Source organism: Phallusia mammillata, chromosome 7 (assembly GCF_965637545.1).
Source record: "Phallusia mammillata chromosome 7, kaPhaMamm4.hap1.1, whole genome shotgun sequence".
Taxonomy (NCBI): Eukaryota; Metazoa; Chordata; class Ascidiacea; order Phlebobranchia; family Ascidiidae; genus Phallusia; species Phallusia mammillata.
Window position 1 is genome coordinate 11,727,552 of NC_137258.1, and position 25,654 is coordinate 11,753,205.

Sequence of the window (25,654 nt, forward strand, 5' to 3'; positions counted from 1 at the left end):
GGTGGTACAAAATGTTTAAAATATTTGTGGCAAGTCAACCATGAAATTTTGTTTTGCTCTTTAGCGACCCAAGTGTTGTAACATTTTGTTAATCGATTTTCTCCTCACTTTGAAAAGGGTGGCGTGATCGTAGTGTCAGCATGACGTCATGGGTGTGTCAGACGATTTGCACAGTAACCGGGATGGAATGTTGCTCAACGCTCAGGCTTTGTTAGCAACGGGCATCATTTAAAGATTATTTTTGTGTAACATATAGTGTATCGACCGTTGTATATTATAATGTATTAGTTAGCATATTTTGTTTTCGAGAGGTATAATTGTTCAGTTGCCCCGCAACGTTATAAAACACTCTTGCAGAACCAGATATATCGTAAAAGCTATAGATTGTTGTACAGCAGTATATACAAATTTCTTACCAACGACGTTAGATATCAGAAAGACAATTCTTCTTTGCACAAAAAACTCGCAAAACTTGTTAAATGCCATGTCAAACATATACCCTTAGCGTGTGAATGTTACTGTTTTGTTTATTGTTACGTAATGGCAATATAATTGTTCGACGTAACACACTGTATTAGTTGATGATTTTGAGCTACATGCTAACATGGATGTGGTCGTGTTAATGTGAAATAAGTTTTGTTTTTATTATGTATAGCATGGTTTCTACTTTTTTGTGGACTGTTGTTCTACTTCCTTTTTGCAAATGTATGTTTTTTTTAAATAGTCTAGTTGTCTTAAATGGATTTTAAATCATCCACAGTATTTGATTAAGGCGCGATACATCAACATATTATATTGTTGATTTAATTTTCATCATTATTGGCATGTTCACGTTATAATTTAAATCCTGTTGCAGAAATGTGTATTTATTTAAAAAAAAATTGGTTCTTGTATTTATATTCATAACTGATATGCCAACCACCCTTTTGTCAGAAAACAATTTACCAGACTCTTGCTAAATAATAAGTATGTTTTATGCTACAGGATATAGTAAATTTAAATGATGATGTGGAAATATCTGATCACTGGAGTACTCCTCAGTTTTCTGCTTTGTGGTGTAAGTATTTGTTTGTTTGTGTCCATTAATCCCCTGGTCAATTGAGTTTGTTAATGAGGCCACACCAAACGAATGTACCCTCTCTCTCAGTCTGTCACTTTATCTACACTTGACATAGTAGTTTTTGGCTGGTCCTGATTTATGTGCCACTGCCACATGTTTACAATATGTGAAAGTAGGTCAACAGATGACCTCTGGTGAAACAAACTATTTTATATATTTTTGTTCCCATAGTATTTTACATTCTATCATCAAAATCCAAAACAAAGACCTGTGCTTTATATTTGCTTACTTTTATTTCAGGTCAAAGCAGATCTAATTCAGAAACCAGGGTACTGCATGATGTATGATGAATGTGCCAACAACACACTAAACGGGAAAAGAATAAATTGTTTTTATAATGGCCCTGCAAAAACACTGGAAGACAAGGAAGGTCTTGATCTTTTGCAAGAAATTTGTCCATACATGAACAAGGGTAAGGAAATTAAAAAAAGAACTCCTAAAAGTTTACTATGCATTTAGACTTTGTTGCATTTCCCTATTCTTGTTATAGGTGCTGAAACAAAAACATGTTGCAGTACAAATCAGCTCAAAACCTTGAAGACAAACTTCCAGTTGCCTTTTCAGTATCTTTCAAGGTGCCCAAGTTGTTATCGCAATTTTGTTGCTCTTTTCTGTGAAATGACATGCAGCCCTGACCAAAGCACTTTCACATATGATTTGAAACTTGGAAACACGAGTAAGTGTTTTATATTTGGTTATTCTATTGTTCGCGCTGTTGACTGCTGAGTACAGTGTACACCAGTGGTTCTCAAACTCGGTTTTCGGGGCGGCATACGGCTTCCAACTACTTATTTTGTGGCTCGCACCAGACCTTAGAAAACCACCAAACATTGCTATTTTAGCTTTCAAAGTCATCTTCTTTAGTGATTTTCTCGAGGTTTCGTTTTTTTGCGGCTCCCTACACACTTAAAAAATACCATTTGGCCCTGATAATAAAAAAGTTTGAGAACCACTGGTGTACACTATTAGGAAAAAATACAAAAAAAATCAAATTTTGTATTTCAAAATAGTTTTTCTGACTTTTTGTAGATTAAAAATTGTGGCAATATCAATGTGACCAATTTTTTTAATATTTCTGTTGCAGGTACAGAGACTATTTACAGCTTTAACAATGAAACATATGTACAAGTGCTAAACTACACAATCAACAACCAGTATGCTTATTCAATGTTCAACTCATGTGCACATGTGACGAGCCCTTCCACCAATGCACCTGCTATTAAGTTGCTTTGCGGTCCATATGCTGACAAGTGCACTGCACATGTGCGTACATGGTTGTGTAATTGATAATTTGTCTGCTGGCATTTGTTAATTGTTCTGTGCTGTGCAGTTATGGATTCAATACATGAATGACATTAATAATGGTCTCGCACCATTCCAAATCAATCCTATTTTTGTGGATGGTGTTGGAAAAGGAATGAATTATACAACAAGTCGATGCGACCAAGTGTCTCCTGTCACAGGGGAAGGTACAAAAATATAAGTTATTTGACCATGTTATAAATTTAAAAAAATACATGCGATTTGTTTCGCCAATACAAAAGTGGTAGACATTTGTTGTTTTATGCAATGCAACTTTATGTTTGGTGATTTTAATTGCAACATCTGACAACTTGTTTACCTCATTTCCTGGTGCATTGCAAGTGGTGTACTGTTTTGGCAGCAGATTAAGAATGGACTTTGGTCCTATTGTGTTTGCAACCTGCAATGTGCAATAGGACAGTGTATTTAGGTGAAAGGTTCCTTCTGCATATAATCAGTTGTTAGTAAGATACTGATTGGAACAACACAATTATAAAAGCATTGACTTTAACCGTTATTTAGGTGCATCCTAAATAAAGTTGCAAAAATATCATGCCTTTTTGTTTTACACCTACTCTGTGTAATTACAATAAAATTTCCAATGTTTATAGGTCCCTGCAGTTGCAATGATTGTCCAGCCTCCTGTTCTGGGCCCCCTCCTTCACCCCCACCCCCACCTTCGAAATGGACAATATTCGGCATCGATGGGTACTTCATAGTGTTTCCCTTTGCCTATGTGGGATTTTTGGCATTGTTTGGTAAGAAATGTATTTTATGTGTGGTGTTGTAAACCTAGATTGCATAAATACCATTACTACTTTATATACCAGTGTTTAAAGCTTGAAATAATCTGTGGCATTGACATTTTATTGTATTGATTTTTCTGCATTCATTTTGTTTAAATGTAGGCTGTGCTAATTTGGCCTGTAGTATTAATAATTCATAGTTTATACATTTGTGTACAGTAATTATCCTGACTGTGGCCCACATAACCAAATGCTGTGGAAGGAAATCTTATTCTGCAATGGATGAAACTTGTTGCTCTGTGGTAGAGGAAAGTGCAGTTAGTGCACAGGATGATGACCTTGGCCTGCGATCTAATGGGTAAGAAAAGATATATAAACTAACACAAAGTAAATGTATATACTTTTTAAAAGCTAAAACATATTTCCTGCATTGTTGAAATGTTGATGTTCAACTTTATGGACAGAGTTTCTATGCCTTGTTTAATGATTTATTTGGTTGATCGTTAGTTGCATGGTTTGCTGCCATTATATACTTTCATTATGGGTCCCCTTCCCTGAAGGGGACACATATTGTTTTTGTCCGTATTTTTTTTTTCTTTTTTTCTTTTTTCTTTTTTCTTTTTTCTGTCTAACGCTGGTTTGTAACGCTCGTTTGGTCAAGAAAGAGTGCTTCAAATTTATTCAAATTTGGACATATGTTAGATATTAATCCAAACTTGGTCCACCTGAAGTTTGACCCCAAATTACCCAGCGGTTCACCCACAGGCCCCCGAAACGTAAAATTTTTAACGCTGGTCTGTAACGCTCGTTTAGTGAAGAAAGCGTGCTTTAAATTTATTGAAATTTGGACATATGTTAGATATTAATTCAAACTTGGTCCACCAGAAGTTTGACCCCAAATTACCCAGCGGTTCACCCACAGGCCCCCGAAACGTAAATGTGTCTAACGCTCGTTTGGTCAAGAAAGACACTGTAGGCAGAAGTCCCAAGAGAGTACGTTTACGAATAATAGGGCAGAGCGGGAGGGCTCAGCTTGACGTCGGACAGACGTTTTACGAGACGTCGTTTCGGTGATTAGAAATCAGCTGTTTTGCACAGCAATGCTATGTCGTTTTATTAAGTTATCACTCACATTTTCAGTTTTGGCAAAGGTTTCACACATATGACGCGATTTAAACCTAATAAGCGTGCTTCGGTTTCGTATAATGTCAAGCAAAACTTTGTTAAACAAACTAAATATGAAAAAATAAACTTGACTTTTTTGCAAGATAAAAGTTTTTTAAATGCTCGTTGTCAGGTTGGCCGCGGGTTACTTAAGGTCAATTAGTAGGTATTACTAACACAGTTCAGAACTTTCTTTCGCCATAACGTAGCGTTTTTTTTTGTTTTTTTTTAATCAAATACTCAAGGCATGTATAAATTAGGTCAAACGGTGTTGTTGAACACCAAGGACGGCGTGCTATTGAAAACGGTGTCAAAAGGTCAAACAGTCGTTTGGTGTGTGCACCCTAAAGGTTCCTACAGGTCAATGGTACTCATTTTGCGAAACAAAGTTAAATGAAAAACTCGTTTTGCGAAACAAAGTTAAATGATGTATACACTTGCGGCAAATCGCTTTTTAATTGTCTGTAACACAACTGTTACAGCTTTCTAGAAAAAATTGTGTTTAAAACCCGACCTTGGACGACAATATCTGGGTCAAAGCAAGAGATTAAATTGAAAGTATTTGTTTCGTTCTTTTTTAATGTTTTTGTAATTATACGACAATAATAGTGCCAAAAAATACAACAAAATTTTTCATTGTTGTGTTAACGCTTTCTAAAAATTTGTTCTTAAGAATTTAAAAATCACCGCAACATTTGTTTACCGTAACTCCGCACAAACACGCATGTGGGGACCCATTAGTTTTTGTTTACAAAAACAATCATATGTGTAGATCAAATGATGTGTATAGTAAATTGGTAAATATCGTATAAAATATATAAAATGGAAGTATATCAGAAAGCCACCATTCTAGTTAATTATTGACTTGTTGTGTGTAGAATTGTAAAGCCCCTGGACAATATTGATGACATTGGATGTTTGGAGAAATTGGGTTTGAAGCTGGAATTGCTTTTGCAACGAAGCTTTACCTCATTGGGAACAACCTGTGCCAGATATCCTATTACTACCTTGCTTATTGGTGAGTCCAGTCTTCAGTTTTATTTACACCGTTGTTGTTTTATTTAATATCCTATGTTTCAAGAAAAACTGTTACAGCAAACAATGCTGTTCAATTTTTTTTTGTTCATTAGACTAATAAATACTTTTATTCTGTTTTTGTCATCAAATTTAAGTTGTATTTTTACCAGGTGTTGTTGTGGTGGGTGTTGCGACTGCTGGTTTGGTTTTTATGTCAGTAACCACTGACCCTGTCGAGTTGTGGTCTGCTCCAACCAGTCAGGCACGGATTCAGAAAGAATATTATGACACACATTTTGGGCCGTTTTACAGGTAATTTCCTAAAGGATTTTTTTTCTAAGTTAGGGCATTCACTTTAAAATTCGGGATTTTGTTGTTGCAGGACTGAACAGTTAATTATAACAGCACCATTCAGCAAACGCACAATATTCGAACCATACACTGCAAGCACAGACCCAGCAGATCAACAACATATTCCATTTGGTCCAATTCTGAGAAAGGATGTGCTGCTTGAGGTGAAACCCATGATTGACATGTCCTGTATTATGTATTTCACATAACAGTCACTTATCTTACTTGTATTTTTTCAGATGCTAACTCTGCAGTTGGAGGTACAGGCCATACAGGCAGAATATAATGGTGAAAATGTCACCTTAAATGACATCTGCATGAAACCTCTTGCCCCATACAATAACAACTGCACCATAATGTCTGTGCTAAACTACTTCCAAAATGACTTGGATACTTTAAATAAAATTGTCAGTGATGGATTCGATACTACAGCTGACTACCACAACCACCTTATTGCTTGCACCAAGTATGTATAATTCATTTGTAGACTACTTGTTCGTATTTTACATGCGTACCGGTACTTAAAAGTGATTGCTGTACATTGATCAGACTACACTTGTAGCAATGATAAGGTATCAGGACAAAATGCATTCAATACTGTAATTTATACCAATTTAGTGGTCCAGCATCTATTGATGACGCGACACAGCTGCATTTGTCCTGTCTTGGAACCTATGGAGGACCTGTCTTTCCTTGGGTAGCACTTGGAAATTTCGATGGAACCAATTACTTGAATGCCACTGCAGCAGTTATAACCATTCCTGTGATTAACTATCACAATAAGACTGAACAACTGGAAAAAGCTTTGGCCTGGGAGTCTGCGTAAGTCCAATTATAATGGTTAAACAGTAGTGCATATTAAATTTATTTTTATGTAACATTTCTTGGGTAAATTACACTGCTATGTACACCCCTCCTTCCTGAAAAAGTTTATTACCCAAAGTTAAAGTAAAAGGTAAAATGAAAAATCACCATTAAATGGTAAAGTTTAGTTTAGTAACGACTAACGATACTTTTATGTCCTAATCATCCTTAAAATTAGTTTTTTGCTGTTCAAATATTTTTGTTTTTCTAAACTTGTGTGTGTTTTTAATTAGTCATTATGTTTTGACAAACAATTGATGACTCATTAATGTCTTGTAGCCGCTCAATTGTATTAACCTAAATTGTCTTTAGGTTTGTGAAATACATGAAAGAATACAACAAGAGACTCGATACCAACCTTAGTGTGAGTTTCTCATCTGAGCGGTCTATTGAGGACGAAATCAACCGCGAGTCAGGAGCAGACATTATGACCATCTTAGCATCTTACCTTATTATGTTTGCTTATGTAGCAATTGCTCTTGGAAAATTCGGCAACTGCAGTCTCAGCCGGATAATGGTAAACTACTTTCTGTTTCTACACTCAGTCGAATCTGTTGAAACTGCAATTGAAACATTGTAAAAAAATCAATCCACATAAATTTTGTATGGGTTTGCATATTATGATGCCAAAAACACTGTTTTCCTTTGTACTGTACTGTAAGAAATTGTACTTAATTTTACAAGAAACAAAGGTTAGGCGCAATGATATATCGAACTTTTTGTGTCCCAGTATAGTAGTACAGAAGTATCTTTTGTTTAATTTCCATAAACTGCAGCATGCGATCATAAAATTCTTTAGTTAATCTCTACTGCTGTAAATGTAATAATATACTATGTGTTTTTTCCAGATTGATGCGCAATTGGTTGTTGGATTATCTGGAGTTCTCATTGTTCTTTGTTCAGTTGCTATGTCACTGGGCATTTTTAGTTATTTCCGGGTGCCCATGACTCTGATCATTGTTGAAGTTGTTCCATTTCTTACTCTTGCCGTTGGCGTAGACAATATATTCATTTTGGTGCAGCATTACCAAAGGTATATAAAACTTGTTATACTGGTACCGCAACATTTGTCTTTGTGGTTGTAGGTCAGATCAAAACCACAAGCATATGTTTGTAAGGCAAGAGGGCACATAAACTTCGAAATAATTTCATGTTTCATGTGAACTGTGGTTGCATAATGCCTGCACTCGTGTCATGTTTGACATTTAATGCTCACTAAGTCCTTTTGCCCTTTGCACTAATCATGCCATATCCAAAGGTTACATAACTTTTTTGGGCTATGTGCAGAGTTTTTACTTCCTGCTTGGCAAAACCCTTTATACTGATCTAGGAAATTTCTTCAAAATATATATAAAACAAAAATAAATAGAAAGAGTCCCCTTTTTCAAGTTTTTTTTCTAACAGTGTTTTTTTCAAAGAAATAAACAAAAAAACACAGGAGGTTCAACATTATGTTTTAAATTTTTAAAGAGATGAACGTGACAAGCATGAATCTCGGGAGCAACAATTGGGTCGAATTTTGGGTGAAGTTGCACCTAGCATGTTTATGTCTTCCTTGTCTGAGACCATTGCATTCTTTCTGGGTAAGTATGTGTCATAGAATTTTATGGCAATGAAAACCAGATTGAGTCAAACATTTAGGAGAAAACAATGTTGACACAATTTAAACTGAGTAAATGTCTGTGTCTAAATATATTTAATTACAAACACATGTGGAGAATAGCATTAAGTTTTATCACAACTTGAGAACAGGATATGTTTGTTATAGTTTTCACAGAAGCAAGTCATTTTCCATCGTGTGTGTAAAGACCATCTATTTTCATTTAGTCTGTTTGACATATGTCATGTGTGTATTGTACAGGTGGACTTTCTACTATGCCTGCTGTAAGAACCTTTTCCATGTTTGCTGGTCTTGCAGTTTTCTGTGATTTCCTTTTACAAATCACATGTTTTGTGGCAGTCCTTTCTCTAGACAGCAAACGCAGGGTAAGCACTTTCCACTATACTGAACTTTGCTCAGATGCTAATCTCCTTGCTCTGTGGTTGGTCTCTTGTGATTTAATTGGCAACAAAGTGCCCTGTTGGCATAAAACCTAATCCATGTTTTTGAAGAAAGTAATGAAGTACTAGTGCCTATCAACTGTAGGTGACTACTTCAAAACAGATCATAGTTTGGACTTTGAAACTATTGTTCTTGTGTCCTTCTAGTTTTGTACCAATTCTGTGATCAAATACTTTCAGGCCTTTAGCATAGGTCTGTGGAGGAAGATAAAGACTTTTGCTACATTTTGATTTAACATTTACCCAATTCAAGGAAACAATAAGTGATTTGGGGCTTTTAATATGTTTGAAATAAGAGTATTGTGCTGACTTTCATTGAAATCAAATAAACTGTTATTGAACAATTTGTTTTTGTTTGTTTTCAGAATGCCAACAGGTACGACTGCTTGTGTTGCATGACAGACCCTACCCAAGATGATGAAACTGAAAATGATGGCATTCTATATACACTTGTGAAAAACTATTTTGCCCCTGCTGTTCTTTCAGCTGCTTTTAGACCAATAGCAATTTGCATTTTTGTTGGTAAGTTGATTGTTAACCTATTTGTCAATAAATCCAACTGTTTTCTGTGTTGCTCTTCCAAAAATAGATGTAATAAATATTATGACCAGAAATTCATTGAACATTAACATATTGATTAGTATATAGTATCCTGTAGGCTACTGTGAAATATTATGTTACCATTAAGGCATTTTCGTTTACTTAAATTTTATTCTTACAGCCGGAGCCTGTTTCAGTGGTGCAGTATTACATAAGGTTGAAATAGGTTTGGATCAGTCACTGTCTATGCCGAGTGATTCCTATGTTCTGGACTACTTTGATGGAATTAAACAGTAAGTTGGGAAATAATACCTCTAAAAAGGAAGAGACCATAAAAGGCAACATATACTCCTATTGACCACTCGACTATCATATTGTTTTAGAACCCAACTTAAAGTTAGTTATTGTGCACATTTAATGAAAATGACCACACTTACTGTGCTACATTTGTGTTTGTAACCAAAATGTTCACAAAGTGTTTTTTTTTAGTAAAATTTTTAATCTTGTTCCATTGCATTGTATTAATACAGATCCAAGAACACTAACTGTTACACTGTATGCCCCGAACAAAACGAAACTAACTGTTGGGTTGTTACTTATTGATGTTTGCTATAAATGTGAAAGAATCAGTATTGATTTAGCAGGATGACATTCACTGAACTATACATGGGTCATTTTTTCTAGGTACTTGTCAGTGGGTGCTCCTGTGTACTTTGTTATAGAGGACGGTCAAGACTATACAACACCAGATGGCGCCAACCAAGTTTGTGGTGGCATCGGATGCAACAACGACTCACTCATAGAACAAATTTCATACATGGCAAAAATGCAAAACTAGTAAGTCCTGAATGCATTTACAACCTTCATGAAAAACATCAGTAAGCCTATGTGTACCAATGGTCCTTAACCCTTTTTTGTCAGCACATCCTAAACTGATAAACCAGTTTCTGCATTCTTTGTGTTTTTTGCAAATTAACTAATATTCCAAAACCCTACTGATTAAGGATTTCCGCATTCCAGGTTAAGAACCACTGGTCTACACAAAAACATTTACCACAACAATTTATATTGACTGCAGTAAGTGGGTTACAAACAAATGCTCATAAAATTGGCCTGGTTTACCTTGGTTTCACAAACTTCCAAAGTCTATTGCAATCTTTAAATTTGCATGTTCAGTAAATTTGTGTCTGCACTTTTTAGTTCGCGCATAGCATACTCTGCATCATCCTGGATCGACGATTACTATGATTGGCTCAAACCACAGTCATCTTGCTGTCGTTACATTGAAGAGGAACATGGGAACCGCACATTCTGTAATGCAACGGTAAGTGTTTACCCAATGGTAACACCACAATTTCTGTAATGTCAGTGCATACCTTGAACATACACACCCACCTCGGTAAAACACATTGTTTATTGCAAACATAAGCTTCTGGGAGGAGTGTATGTACCTGGAACCTATAATTTTTATTACTACGCACATAGTTGGAAGTTCAGGCTTATTTTTGAAAATTATTTTCATATTTGCTGCTTACATTGAAAAGCATGCTCCTTTATATCTACAGATTTCCACATGGTCCATATCTAAACAATGGTTTTATGATTGTTACTTGTTGGTTGGTAAAACTAGTGTTATAAGCATCACATGTTTATGTGACTTCTCGAAAACACAAATGACAAATGCGTTTGTTGAAGTGTGATGAATTTGTGCAATATTACTTTTTGCTTTTAGGTTGTTAACGACAAATGCAAGTCATGTCGCACCACAAAGGAGACGTTTAACTCGTCACGGCCAACACCTGAGGAATTTATGGAATTTCTTCCTTGGTTTTTGAATGACAACCCAGAAACTCAGTGTGGCAAAGGGTAAGTCTTGTAAGGTTGCAGTTTAAGTCATAATAAATTGTTTAAAAAATATTAATGCCGTAGTAGAATATATTTTATTCATGTGGCAAAGGTGTTGGGTGCAAAAGCAATAAAAACTTCTGTTTTAGTGGTCATGCAGCATACAGTACTGCAGTCAACGTCCTTGGAAACCCAAACAACCAAACAGTTGGGGGTAAGTTGCAAAAGTTTACAAATTTCTGCAAAAATGTTTTGGGTCTGTATAGAATGTCCGCAAAAAAACTGTGTCAGAATATGTTGAAAATTCAACAGATTTTGTAAAAGCTAGAAACACCATTTTTTTATGATGGAGTTATACTTCTTACACTAAAAAAGCTTGCGTGTTTAGTTATTTGGAACATTAATCAAATATTTTCGCTACAGCGACTTACTACATGGCATACCACACGGTGGCCAGTACCTCGAGTGAGTTCATTGCTTGTCTGGAACACGCCAACACCATTGCTGCGTCTATATCAGCCAATATGTCGGCCAATGTCTTTCCCTATTCAGTGTTCTACGTCTATTATGAACAATACCTCACCATTGTGCATGACACTATCTTTAACCTGGGTAAGTTAATCAAATATTTGAGACCTACGAGTATATTAACGGTTGTTGGTGAATGCTAATTACGATGGTGACCTTTGCAGAAATGTCTGAGAAATATAAATTGAATTTTAATTACCGAACTTTTTACGACGAAAATATTTATCAGACGGATTTCTAGGCGATAAAGTCAATTACAAATGTTTCCATTTTGTTTTTGTGATCTTATGCAACACAAAACACTCCTGTTGTTCAAAAAAGGGCAGCGCCAACAATACCAAATATTATAAAAGCAGAACGTTTTTTTGGCTTGTGTATGTTTTCCTTTGGTAAAAGCGAAACATAACAAGGAATATCTAAAAATTCTGAGCAAAAAGATCAAGCCAAGTCTTGCGTGTAAAACATTACAACCTTCCGACAATTTCTTTTGTCATCGTCCCTTGTGAGGGCTATCTTTTCTTCATAACCGTGGTGGCTGCCAATAAATTTAGGTATGATCTTTTGGCTCAAAATTTTTAAAACCGTGCACTGTGTACCCAAATATATCCAATAAGTTTCGTTTTTTTCAGTGATGCAAATTAACCATTATCGTGTATTTTTAACAGGTGTTTCAGTTGCTGCAGTGTTTCTTGTCGTGTTCCTTCTTCTCGGTTGTGACCTCATTTCCGCTCTGCTTGTTGTCGTCACAATCGTAATGATCGTGCTCGACATGTTTGGCATCATGTTTTTGTGGCATATCCCTCTCAATGCAGTCTCGCTCGTTAATCTCGTTATGGTAAGTGCGTAGGTCCGTGGGTGGGTTGCGTAACAGTTCTTTGACTGATTGGTTGTTCAGTAACTAAAGCAAATAATACCTTTGGTACAGTGTCGCAATATCGTGAAACTCCAATAAAGTGACTTCGCATTTCATTGTGAGGTTAAGTATAAAGTAAAGCCGCATTGTAAAGTAATGTGTTTATGATGTGTATTTGCATTCAAACAGAACTAAAATAATAACGCAGTGAGGAAACTAAATGCCCTAACGCCACCAAACTTCTGTTTGGTTGTGGTACTAATTACTTAGGTCAGTAGTTCTCAAACTGTTCGTCCCGACGGCGTTGGTGCGTCGTTTCAATTTTCCAAGGGCGTCGCAGAATATTTCCGTTTTGTGGCTTTTTGTTGTTGTATCAATAAACCTAACTTTAATAATAATTTTCCCCATTAACCTTTATTTGCTGGTGCGTCGCGAGTCCAGAAAACTTTCCAAAAAGTTTGAGAACCACTGACTTAGGTCAATAAAACGTTTGTATCTGGCAAAGTATGGAAATTACATTTTTGCGCAATTAACATTTTTTCGAGCGCCTATTGCTTTGCTAGGCGAATAAACGTACCTTCCCTTTCGTAATATTTAACTGTATATGTTGCAGGCAATTGGAATATCAGTTGAGTTCTGCGCTCATATTGTGCGCGCTTTCGCAATGAGTCAGCGGCTTACAAGGGGCGGACGAGCTGAGCATGCCCTTGCCGAAATGGGCAGTTCGGTAAGCTCTTCAATTTTTTTGGTGCACTGGAACAGTTAAGCTTTGTCATTTGTATATGCTTGCTGCTTGAAAATTTACTTACCGTCGCAAAATATGAAAAAACCACATGCTGTAACAGCGCGAAAAATTATTAGTCTCCTCAACTGATTAATTCTATCTCTGAAAGATCAAGAGGTAACGTTTGATTGAGAAGAACAAACAATGCGGCTATTTATACATTGTAACGTTATAAATAGTGCCATAACGACATAATTGTTGCAAGTGTTTCGACATATAATGGTCTCGTCAGTGCAGCTGGTCACAAGACAGTGACCTTATCAGATAAAGCAGCCACCTTACGATATTCCAGAGAGCAACGGACTAAAAAATCATGCTTTACCAAATCTAGCCGATGCCACAACCTGGTACAAACCAGAGAAACTGATTCCACAATTGCTAAGCAACTGCTGGGAAACCAAAGTGGTATCGGCTCATTGTCACTATACCAATATAATAGCTGTCTGTAGCTCAAAACATAATTTTTGTTTTGTCCAGTTTCTACCTTATAGAAATGCATATGTTTTTCTTGCAGGTTTTCAGTGGCATTACCCTGACCAAGTTCGTTGGGATTGCAGTTCTTGCCTTCAGCACTTCTCAGATTTTTAAAGTCTTCTATTTCCGCATGTATTTGTGCATCGTCCTGCTGGGGGCGAGCCATGGCCTCATCTTCCTCCCTGTATTGTTGAGTTATATCGGTAGGTTACTGTTTGAAAACACAACTTTCGTTCAATAGAATTGTTGTGTCTTGCATAGTTGAGATTTTCTCACGCTATCCAGCGAAAAAGGCGTAAATGTTAACGAAAAAAAGCGAAACTTTTCTCTTTTTTACAAATATTCGTAAAACAAAATTAATGATCTACACTGCGGTTACAGATTTTTTTACCAAGCTTTGAATGTCGTTTTTTACTATGATTTAAAATTTGTGAGTCAAACATCTAAACCCATATTGTATTTTTCACTGAAATAGGTCCTCGTCGCCGCCACAATATCGCCGCATTCAAACATTCCCAGCTTCAGGAAGAGAGCTCAGACGAGTACCCGACCGACCGAAGGAAGATTCTGGGAAGTTTTGATGACGAGGAACCACAGGCGATGACGATGGGACGTAGCGGGCACCAACATACAGTGAATGCTATCATCGCCTAAATGTTGACTATCTTGTATTGCCTGGTGCTCTGGGCCTCGCACTTACTTGCTTATCCCCGTGCAGCTGATGTACGATATTTTGGTTTTAAATAATAAATCACCTGATTGCACCTAAAGCCTCAGCTTATGACACCACGTAACTGAACGTGCAGGTATCATTCATTTCGCCGACTATCTTTTTCCAATAATTGAAGCGCTTGTAAGGTGCTGGTAGCTGCCAGTCCCCGTAGTTACTTGAACCATGCAACCTTATATTTGAAATTAGATACAAATTCTACGCTCTTGCCGTTGAAGTGTTCTGTGATTTTGCATTGCAAATATCCATGTTTCTGGTTAAAAATAGTTTGGCGGCGAATGGCTCCAATATGATGGTGTATTTCCAAATTAACCGTGTACAGAAGCTAACTGCTGCAACTGATAGGAGAAATAACAAAATAGATCCAATCGAACTGTGATGTATTGGAAGTCGTGTATATGGCGCGTATTTAATTTCATGTTGTGTGTTGCGTATTTTGTGTCCCTTTTCTAACGTGAATAAACTGCTTAAAGTGTCAAATTGTGTTCTGCTTGCAGAGGGCATCGAAAATGAAGTAGTCCCACTAAGCTGGTATGTTTGATTTCAGGACAAAACCAGTAGAAGCACACGGTTGTGAAGTAAACTACAACAGAAACAGCATTGCCTAATTAATGATCCTCCTAATTCTCGATCTTTAAAGATTATGGAGTTTACAAATTCACTGTGGCACAGGCAACTCAAAAGTTCAATCCATATTCAATGCTGATGGACCCAACAATGAAAAAACACCTGCACTGTTAAGTTCAGCTGTACTATGGACGTCACACCAACAACAGTAGTTTATTGCTAGAAATGTGAAGGCTTTTTTTTGTAATCACATTTATAACTTTTCCTCGACATGCGAAAAATTGTATCTTGTACTGAAGAAAATGCAAGAGGTCAATTTAGGCTGCGTTAAAAGTTAAATAAATCTTGTAGTTCAGTGCAAGTTATTGCTGGGTTCATCTTATTACATCCCTTTCCATGCACACATTGTCCTCCAGCACTAATTCTGAAACGGAGTTCATATTTCTTCGTTGGAAAACCCCCACACATATATATCACAATTCATGATCATCTGGATGATAAAGTTCACTCAATAAGCGATACATGTACGAAGGTGCATTTCCACCAATATTGGAGATAAACAGAGTAACGAGCTCTGGAGGCACGTAATCGAAAGTTGGACAGTAAATTTGCACATCACTTAAAATCTCAGTGCCTCCTTCATAATGATCCATTACTTCTTGTGGTGAAGAAAGCCTAAGAAACAAAATAGGGGCACACATAAATGTATTGCTTGAGTTGTAGACCAATGCCAGTTGTTTAGGGTAAATGTCATGATACATATTTATGAAACGAAAAAGCTATCATCAATGGCTTCTTATTTGTGATTTGTACACTACAAATGTTGTATCCCTCATAAAACACAAAATTCAGTCAAAACATGTTGTCAGTTAGAGGTTAATACTACATTTATGTTGTATTTTTACTCCAGTGCCTCCAACTGGTTGAGTTCACCCCATTCGGACATGTACAGTTGTTCAATTATTGCTTTTAATATTATATCAGCAACCACCATGGTTATGTCGTAGAAAAGCATTTGTGGTGTCAAAACGCCAAGAATATTTTTGTTTATCTTATTTAAACTAATTGCTTCCAAAAATAATGAAAATTTAAGGGGTATTTTCTGCAAGATCAGAAAAATAGTTCAATGTACAGGTTTACAGTAAATCTTATTTTGACAAATGATTCACTGGTCACACTCTGTCGGAGTTGGCAGATCTTGATTTAGGTAATACATTGCAATATCAACCCATAACTCATTTTTAAGTCAAAACCCATTTCAAGTAACCAATTTAGCCCTAGTGGTAAGTGTACTGCAGGCTATTAGTGCTATTTTAGAAAAAGTAAGATTAGACAACAAATCATTTAAAAATTTAACTTACACAGCCACACTGCAACTTCAGTGTAATAAAATGACTGTTTGCTTTAAGTAAGTAGCTTTGTAAAACTACCAACAACTCACCTGTTAAAGCTTGCCTCATTGCCACCTAATGCTGAATGGTGTAAAAGACACAGTTTAAACATAGCACCCAGAACAATAACAGGTACTGCATGTTGCCTTGCTGCTAATGCCACCATATGAGCACCATTTACAGCTTTCAGACCACCATTAGCAAGTACTGAGTGAGTCCCAATGATTACCTAACAAAATTTAAGATACTGTTATAACATACACGCCAGAGAAAAATATTACATTAGTATACTACACTTACTGGCAACATGGTTTGGATTATAAAATGGTAAATGTTTCTGGTACCTTGTTTACTCTGGACATCATTGCGAAAACTGCAGAGTCTGTAACAACTGTTGTTTCAATTTTTTTGGATGCTAATGACTTTGCAAGTTCATGTCCCTGTTAAGTAGACTGTGGTTTATTTTAGGTAATACAGGTCGATATATCCTGCTTTCCTTTTTAATGTGTGAACAAGTTTACATTGAATTGAATAACAGATCAGGACTGAGTATCATATTATAAGGGAATATATATTTGCCGGATAAGCAACACTTTTATGTTGAACAATATTAATTTTATGACAAAATAACCATACATGATAGAGTGGTGCTCCCTCCACAACAATTACATGAAACTTTCTCTTTTTTGCAGCTTGTTTTAAAAATGCCTCAACTGTCCTGGACTTTCCTACAGTTAGTATTACCTCGTCCGAGTGAATGTGTTCGACTGCCTTGAAACAAAAATAGTAATTTAAAATAAGGACACCTGTTGTGGACAAAACGTTTTTGAAAAAATAATAAATGATTGTTCACAAACTTGTGCAGCAATGTTGTGTATTGAAGCTTCCATTTCATCAATGTACTCATTTACAGCTTCCATTACTATTGTCTTTAGTTCTTTAAGTGGGGTGTTAAAATCTTGAAAATCTTTGAAAAATAATATTAAAGCCTCACACAGTGCTGCATAAACAAAGCCCCATGTTAAAGTTGTTTATGTGTAATTAACAAACAAGGATAGTGGCTTAACACATATATATTGCAACCGCCCCAATAAAACCCAAACTACAATCCTGTAAATTTAGCCACAGTCAGCCATTGTTGAAAAAAGGCATTTAGCTACAACCATTATCCGGCATTAGCACTAATGCTCATAAGGCATTAACTGTCATTTGCCACAGGCATTTTGCACATTCACAATTAAAAACCTATTTTGTGGATTAACCCATAATTAATAGGTTTATTAAATCAACCAAAACAGATGTACATCTGCATGAATATAGCTAACAGCTGTAAAAGTTTAATTCACACCCATCAAACAATTCATGGCAAAAGGGGGTTCATGAACTCAAGGACAAAAAAATGAGTGAAATCCACGAATAGGAATAAACCTTGATCAGAGGTGACCATTTTATGAAGTGATCCTTTATTTACAGACTCTTCTGATTCTCCTTGTATTCTGACATATTCTTCCCTGATTATTTTTAGAACTCTCCGCACCATATTTCCAATCACATACTCAGATGGCTGGGCAGAAACCATTCTTTTTCCAGCCTACGGTCAAAAATTTAGTGGCATTGTTATGAAGGAGTTTTTGAAAAATGGTAATATATGCATTGTGTGCTGAGTTTGCTTTGTTTTAAACATTACAAATTTATTGTTTTTCTATGTAGGATTGGAATTTATGTATATAGTTCTTAATATGTGATTACTGTAACTATTAGTTGGTTCAACTTAAGTTAAATTGTAGACAGAGAAGAAACAAAACAAATTTTATTTGTTCATTTCATCTCCCTAAATTATGGTGCTTAATATGATCTAACAATTTGCAATATGGCCTACCTATTATTATAATAACAAGGTTTGCTTATTACAGCAATTATTTCACTGTAAGTGCACTATATTCAATCATTCTAACAGACCTCTAATTACACCATTGAAATAGTAATAACTTATAGAACATGGAAAGGTAACAAAATACCCACATCAAAATAAAACGTTGCAAGAAACAGTCCAAAGCAAAAGCAGTAACTTACTTCTCTAATAATTGCCATTAATTCATTGGCGTTGGCCCATCTTGTTTGAGTTATAATCTTGCGCAAGTGATTGATGGTTTTGTAGGCCAAATCGTAGGAGCCGTTATACTTTTCGCGCTTCAAATCCAACAAAAACTGTTCCATCGTGGCTTAAAAATCAGGTATAACTGGGAAACATTTAATTTACCAAAACAACACATGAACACAGTGAAATGTGTTTTCACACGCTACGCAGTCAAGTGTGAAGTATAGATGAAGTCATCCGAAACGGTGCTTTTAAACGGAACGAGCCGAATGATCAAATCATAGAATACTATAAGTAATCTATGGTCAAATGCACCCGGTCCACGTTAACTTATCTTAACGTTCCGTACCCTCTGCAACGCGAAAGAAAATAAGAAAGTGGGAATTCTGGACGTGAAAATTTTGGTCAAATGGCAAAAATATTGGACACGAAATAAAACGAATGGGACTTCCCCTATTTCTTTGAAACTTCTTCACGGCACCCACCGGTGTATGGGGAGTATGCCAGTTCTACTTTTTTAGGTTTTACGTCTTATCTATTATTCCCCTCCTCTTTTCTGTGCCCGGTGTTGCGTTTGTTTTGATACATTCTAATACAGCTGGATAACAGAAGCAAGCGAGCAACACAGTCATACAAAAAAAGTAAATCACTTGAGTGATGTGGCATGGCTTGGGCAAACTTTTTTGTTTGCCAACTGGCAGAGTCACCGTGGCAAGCACAGTTTAAATCTCTGAGTCAGAGTCACAGCTTGAGATTGACGAAGGACAGCTATGGTGTTGTTGCCATCTTGCTCTTCATCGTGCTTGTTGTAGCTTAATTGTCATGTTTCACTTTTTCTTGCTTGTAAAGTTTTGTAAGTGTAATACAGCTGGTTGGTTCTGCTGATAAGTTTGTATGTGATTGATCAAATATGCTTGTATGAACTGTTCAGTTTGTTACAATAAGGTCGAATTTAGTCTCACCAAATTATATTGATGTTGCCAATGATGTTTATCAACAACAACAGCAAAGATGTTATCATATTTTCATGATAGAACAAAATAGAACTAACACTCTGAGACATTAGATGGTGGTCCATGATGACACTTTGGAGTGGTCCACATGACCACTTTATCTGGTGTTAAATTAAATAGGCATTTAACCAATTACATGACACAAATTGACTTTAGATTTTAAAAATAATGTTTTGAAGAAATTCAATTCTAGCAAAAATACGTTTGGTATGTGCTTTTTTCGTAATTTAACCGTGACGGGGGGCAAATCCTATATTTGAATCCACTAATGGACATGTCTAAAATAGGGGAATGCGGGACGACGGAAATATGTAAATCGAGGTCTAAAAGACGGGGCTCGGGACATACGGTAAAAGTGCCAAACTAAAAGACGGGAGAGGCGGGACTACGGAAAAGCGCATATTCAACATGACTAATAGAAGGGACTGGGTGAAATTTCACATAGCGTTAGACTGGACTACGGAAAAGCGTTCGTTAGACTGACCAAAAGACGCAACTGGGTAAAAGTACACACATAGTTCTTATATCGCAGACGGGACTACGGAAAAGCGTATATTCAACACGACTAAAAGACGAGACCGGATAAAAGGTCAAAAACAGTTCATAACGTCGGACGGGACTACGGAAAAGCGTTTGTTCGACATGACTAAAAGACGGGATTGGGTGAAAGTTCAAAAACAGTTCTTATAACGTCGGACGGGAGTATGGAAAAGCGTTTGTTAGACATGACTAAAAGACGTAACAGGGTGAAAGTCATCATTTCGTTCTTATAACGTCGGACCGGACTAGGGAAAAGCGTTCGTTAGACATGACTAAAAGACGGGACATATAGTTCTTTTAACGTTAGATATGACTGCTGAAAAGCGCATATTTAACATGACCTAAAGACAGGACGGGGTGAAAGTTCACTTCCATGACGCATGTTCGATACGCGAAAAACGGGAGTACCACTGGTTTGTGATTGATCGACGTATCAATGGGGGGACCTGCATTGTGAAAGTCTAATTTATGGCCGAGTAATATACCAAGTAGCCCACAGACTCTTACGCGACCACTGGTCTATATTTGCGTTTGAACAATGGTAATAATTTTCCGTTTAAACTTGGGTTTGAACCTCTTTTTTCTCGAACAATAATCCCGATTTTCGAAATACTTCTTGTTTGTTTAAAAAACGTGCGGAAATATTGGACAGTTAGAACTCCAATGCTTTTCAACCTTCTCAACCGCAAAATAAGTTCATTTTTGGACTATTTTATGACGTTTTCAACTGTCGCATCGGTGCTGGAAAGGCAGTTACGAGTTTTTTGACGCACCAGTTTTTGCCAGGGGAATGTTGTTTACTATGGAAAAATAATTTAGATGTCTTTGAAGGGGTTGGAAACGGAGAAACTAGAAGTGCCAGGTGAAAGCACTTTCACCCAGTCCCGTCTTCTTGTCATGTCTAACAAACGCTTTTCCCTAGTCCCGTCTAACGCTATAAGACTCGTTTTGAACTTTCACCCTGTCTCGTCTTTCAGTCATGTCAACGCACGCTTTTCCGCACTCCAGTCTAACGCAATACGAACTATATGTGAACGTTCACCCAGTCCCGTATTTTGGTTATATCTAACGAACGCTTTTCCGTAGTCCCGTCTAACGCTACAAGAACTGTTTTTAAACTTTCACCCAGCCCCGTCTTTTGGTCATGTCTAACAAACGCTTTTCTGTGGTCCCGTCTAACGCTATAAGAACTCTTTTTGAACTTCCGCGCAGTCCCGTATATTAGACATGTTGAATATGCGCTTTTCCGTAGTCCCGCTTCTCCCGTCTTTTAGACCTTAATTTCCGTCGTCCTGTATTCCCGTCTTTTAGACCTCGATTTCCGTCGTTCCGTATTCCCGTATTTTAGACATGCCCACAAATGCTAAGCTGTTATTCAAAAATGTTGACAACATAGCTGAATTGTTTTCAATATAAATTTTTAAAACATTTTATCCTTTCCTTCGTTTGACAGGTTTTGTCATGTGCAATATTCCAAATTTTGATCCTGGTGAAGTTTTGTTGGTAGTTTGTTGTACGGCCCTAAATAACGACTATTCGGCTCGGTTCAAAAAAAATCAAGAGACACTCACCTTTGCATCTTAATAAGCCATGGAGGATACGGTTTTCGATGTAGGTTTGTTTGTTAGATTATATTACAATATCAACGTCAAGTTTATGAAAAAAGTTACAAGTTACGACGACGAAATCTACATCTTGACCACGGATATGGAAAAAACATATTTGTTGAAAGCGATTACCATGAAAGATGATGAAGAAATACGTAAGTTCAAAAATAAATCGAATTGCCCGAAAATTCAATAATTTACATTCTTGGGGTGTTTATAGCCCTTAGTGAAGAACGATCACCAGTAGTAGTGTGTGCTGGGATTAGTGCAGTGGTTTTTAATCGTATTCCTTCTTAGCAATCTGAGGCTGAATTTTTTATCCATAAACCTTCAGAAAAATTTAGGTCGCCAGTGCTGAACAGACTCCATCTTTGCAGGTACACAAGAAGCAATAGGAGACGTTATGATACGACTAGCCAACGCAGGGTTTAGCGTGCCTGTTTGGATTAAGAAAAAAGATGGATCTACATCAACTTTGTACCCAATTGGTAAATATTTGCTTAGGATGCTATTAAATACTGTGCATTTTTTGTAATAGATATGATCCCAATAGAAGTGGATTTATCTGATGTAAATATTTCTCGTTCAAAATTGACATGAATTATAACTTATATTTACCATAGGAAAATCCAAACCTTCGTTTTTGGTTCTTCAGACGTTTTTGCAGGGATCAGTATTGGATGACATCATATGTAGCCAAAAAGAAATGATGGACCTGATTTTTAAATGTGGTCAAAAACTTGCCGCTATTGCTCGTCATTTTAAGGTCGTAAAAGAGGAATTTAGGACCAAGAAACTTAAATTACCACATGCTTGATTTTGCAGGGTGAAGATTTTTCGCATCTTAGCAGGCCGAAATCCGAATGGAATTTGTTACAAGTTGATATTTACAGGCCATATCTTGCGGAATTAAGCGATCAAATTCGTGAACATTGCCAAAACGCAATACATACGTTTGAAACTATGGTTGTTCCAAAACTTTTTAGTTTTCAAGCAGGTAAGGTTTTGCACGTTAATGCTAAACCATGTTTAGTGTCAAATTTTATGTCATTGTAGCAATGCTACAGATTCTGTTTTGCGCAGGTTTTATCCATGCGGATGGGAATGCCTGCAACTTTATTATTTCGCCCAATGGTAGTGGTTGGAAACTTACAGGTAGGATTTAAAAAATATATGTAAAATACCAAATCGACGCCTTAAATTGCTTTTACTTGTCATTATTCGGACACATATTGTTTTCATTCTGCCCCCTTTCTGTTAGTGGTTTGATTCCTTTTAGGTAAAATTAGAACTGTTAGAATGTTTAATATTTATCAAATTTGTACACATCTAACTTATGTTTATAATTTCTCTTGCCTCGTTTTACTGTCAGGTGTGATTGACTTTGGCGACTGTTGTATGAGTCACTATGTCGTAGATGCGGGGACGTTCATCGCTGACATGATGGAAAAAGCTCAAAGCTCTAACTTTGATATACACGAGGCTGCGAAACATGCATACCAAGGATACATTAACGTATTACCATTAAATCGAGATGAAATAGAAGTTTTAGATCTCGTTGTTGCCGCACGATTTGCTCAGAATATTTCCATCGGAACTCACCTGATGAATTTAAAGCCCGAAAAATGTGATTTAGTAATGCAAACGGTAAAACCATGTTCAGAAATTTTAACAACGCTGTCTTCCATAAGCAGAAAACAGATTCATGAATTGTGGACCATCAGTTGAACGAGTGCTTCCCATCTGACTATTATGTGAAATTAGGTGGAAGGTACCGTCTTGGTCGCATACGTTTGTAGGCATAAAATTCCGTTCACTCCATATAAATAACACAAAAATGTTTCTTCGGGTAAAGAAGACACAAGCCATGGGTTAAACCTGATTTTTCTAACAACCATTAATCATAAATACTTTTGACACTTGTTTGTGTACTGCTATGCACATTGTCGCATAAAAAATAAAAATAAATTCATATCTTCAAATTGTGTACTGTGAAATGGATTTTTTGGCAGAAAGTTTGGTATGTCGTTAGGACATATAGTCAATTTGGCCCTTCCATTACCATGACTTGCTAGTTGTTTGTCTAAATCAGACTTCTGCTAAAAATGTGCAGGAAAAAGGGTTTTTAGGGTTTAATTAGATTGGCCAGTAGAGCAAAGGGATATCAGTACAAGATTATTCGCTTAACTTGCTTATCCGAATAATCCGCGGCGCTTTTAAACTTAGTCTCATTTGCCCCTTCGATAGCCTTCTTCAGAACAGAACGTCAGATATGGTGCATCGAACGAATTTTGTGTAGAAGTTATCGACGTCCTTGCAGGCATCAAAAGTTTTTTTTGAAAAAAACATACGAAAGAATACATACCAACAGAAATGTATTGGGCATTAACTGGAAACTTGTGCGTTAAACCTCATTTGTAAATCTTTGAATATTGCAATTAAGCAACATCTTCACACTATTACCCAAGTGTAAGTCCGTGACGGACTGTCCGTCATATTTGATGTTAGTTATTACTACGATTTGTTTTTGAGGTTTACAACCTTAATGATATTTGGAAAGCACAAATTATTGGCTTAAGTAAACAGCAGGCGTTTGCAAAAAGTTTCTACAAGAGTTAACTTACCACTAAATTGTGTCTACCAGTGCCACTTAACCTTTTTCTGATATGGTCGACATAACATTTCACAAATCTCTTCCTCTATTTTATCAACATACCAAGGTTCAGTTCGAGCTATAGTAGCGAAACAAATGTGCACTGTTGCAAGGAACAGTGGAATTATTACAATCAATCAAATTCATGAGAAACTTGGGAAATTATACCAACGTAAGAACTAACATTAAACAAAGTGTGATAAATAGCGATGGATAGCGCAAAGAGCATTTTCGAATATGTTATGAAGCAAATTCGTGAAAATGCTGACGGTTCGGTATTCGGGTTGAAGTAAGAGTTTTATAATACAAAATTTTCGTTTCTAACATTAAATTTAGTTCCTAACCCTATCCCAGGCTCACGGTTATTTTAAAAAGTATGCCCTTTACGGCAGTGGTCGGCAACCGCCGGTCCGCGGCCCGGTACCGGTCCGCTAAATATTTGTATTTTTTTGAAGGCCGGACCGCGATAAAATTTCAGCTTCAAAAACGGTCCGCAGTAGAAAAAGGGTTGCCGACCCCTGCTGTACGGCATGTGTCGGTATTTAATTTTGTATGCTGCGAATTCTTGATAGAGGGACTGACCTAAGAACTCACGGCACCGGCATGCTAGTTTCCGGTTGGTGGCACAACGGAGCATAGGCGTTTGCAATGGCAATAATTGTTAAGTCAGTAATTTGCTAATTCAGCAATTATTACCATTGCAAACGCTCATGCTCTGGTGGGCCAATTAGCAGGCCTGTACCGTGAGTTCTTATGCTATAGTAGCTCTATCGGAAACTTGTTGTTGAACACAGTCAAGCATTAGGTTATCTGGTTGTTCGATTTGTCGCGGTCTTTAGCTTTCAGGGTATGTTGGACTAAAAAAAGTTCAGTTGTTAATAAAATATTATTTAAAAAGTTTGGAAAACATCGCAAAATCAAACTACACTAATAATAAAGCTGCAAGTGCGCTAATCCGAAAAAAAACGACTATCGCCCAAGGCTAGCTTTTAGGTTTCTAATTACAAAAAACCCGCAGGTACCACCACAAGATAAAAACAGTTCTACAACACGAGTCTCCAAAACACTTAGAAGGCTGTAATTGTAGAGAGGTCGATAAACTTGAATGTTATGTCAAACGGCAATGGTTTCGCGTGACAATATTTTTGTGTGTAAAAGTGATTTGTGAAGTGATTTGAATAAAAGTAAAAGCAGCAGGCAGATTTTATCATACGCATTATAGGCTTTCGTGTACGCCTTACTTAGAACAGCACTAAAAGGCCGACCCAATGAGCTACAAGCTCATATGATACTGCAGGTTAATAGCCTACATGTGTATGTGTCAAATATTGTCCTATTTCCGTGTGAATAGCAAACTGTGTAATATAAAGTTCAGTAGAGAGCCTCGAGTGTACAAGTTTTTTTGC

General features: G+C 36.7%; 3 protein-coding genes across 5 annotated transcripts; 2 read left to right on the top strand and 1 right to left on the bottom strand.

Moving 5' to 3' along the window:
• The first annotated feature begins 964 nt into the window (after window positions 1-964).
• LOC145237157 (NPC intracellular cholesterol transporter 1-like) lies at window positions 965-14,859 on the top strand. Its single transcript, XM_080099918.1, has 27 exons — window positions 965-1,057; window positions 1,361-1,532; window positions 1,611-1,796; window positions 2,205-2,383; window positions 2,451-2,589; window positions 3,034-3,180; window positions 3,388-3,526; window positions 5,211-5,350; window positions 5,520-5,661; window positions 5,732-5,864; window positions 5,940-6,166; window positions 6,319-6,522; window positions 6,877-7,081; window positions 7,413-7,597; window positions 8,035-8,147; window positions 8,426-8,550; window positions 8,991-9,147; window positions 9,347-9,458; window positions 9,850-10,002; window positions 10,366-10,489; window positions 10,898-11,031; window positions 11,160-11,224; window positions 11,434-11,622; window positions 12,204-12,373; window positions 13,005-13,118; window positions 13,690-13,852; window positions 14,125-14,859. The coding sequence occupies exons 1-27, from the start codon at window positions 1,001-1,003 to the stop codon at window positions 14,301-14,303; spliced, it is 4,053 nt and encodes a 1,350-aa protein (XP_079956044.1). The 5' UTR covers window positions 965-1,000; the 3' UTR covers window positions 14,304-14,859.
• A 281-nt stretch (window positions 14,860-15,140) lies between these two features.
• LOC145237158 (translation initiation factor eIF2B subunit beta-like) lies at window positions 15,141-18,883 on the bottom strand. The gene is made up of 7 exons (XM_080099919.1): window positions 18,411-18,883; window positions 17,766-17,928; window positions 17,195-17,304; window positions 16,974-17,108; window positions 16,682-16,777; window positions 16,388-16,566; window positions 15,141-15,621 (listed from the first exon to the last, which is right to left on the bottom strand). Exons 1-7 carry the CDS (start codon window positions 18,552-18,554, stop codon window positions 15,420-15,422), a joined length of 1,029 nt encoding a protein of 342 aa, XP_079956045.1. The 5' UTR covers window positions 18,555-18,883; the 3' UTR covers window positions 15,141-15,419.
• A 2,520-nt stretch (window positions 18,884-21,403) lies between these two features.
• Window positions 21,404-23,579, top strand: LOC145237159 (hydroxylysine kinase-like). 3 transcript variants are annotated; one of them, XM_080099922.1, is made up of 7 exons: window positions 21,405-21,750; window positions 21,973-22,083; window positions 22,219-22,361; window positions 22,421-22,592; window positions 22,679-22,750; window positions 22,968-23,222; window positions 23,290-23,579. In XM_080099922.1, coding segments are annotated over exons 1-7 (927 nt in total). In that variant the 5' UTR covers window positions 21,405-21,578; the 3' UTR covers window positions 23,292-23,579. The 3 variants fall into 3 exon arrangements, with proteins under 3 accessions (XP_079956047.1, XP_079956048.1, XP_079956046.1); XM_080099921.1 differs by having other exon boundaries at window positions 21,404-21,750; window positions 23,013-23,579; XM_080099920.1 differs by having other exon boundaries at window positions 22,968-23,579.
• The last annotated feature ends 2,075 nt before the right edge of the window (window positions 23,580-25,654 follow it).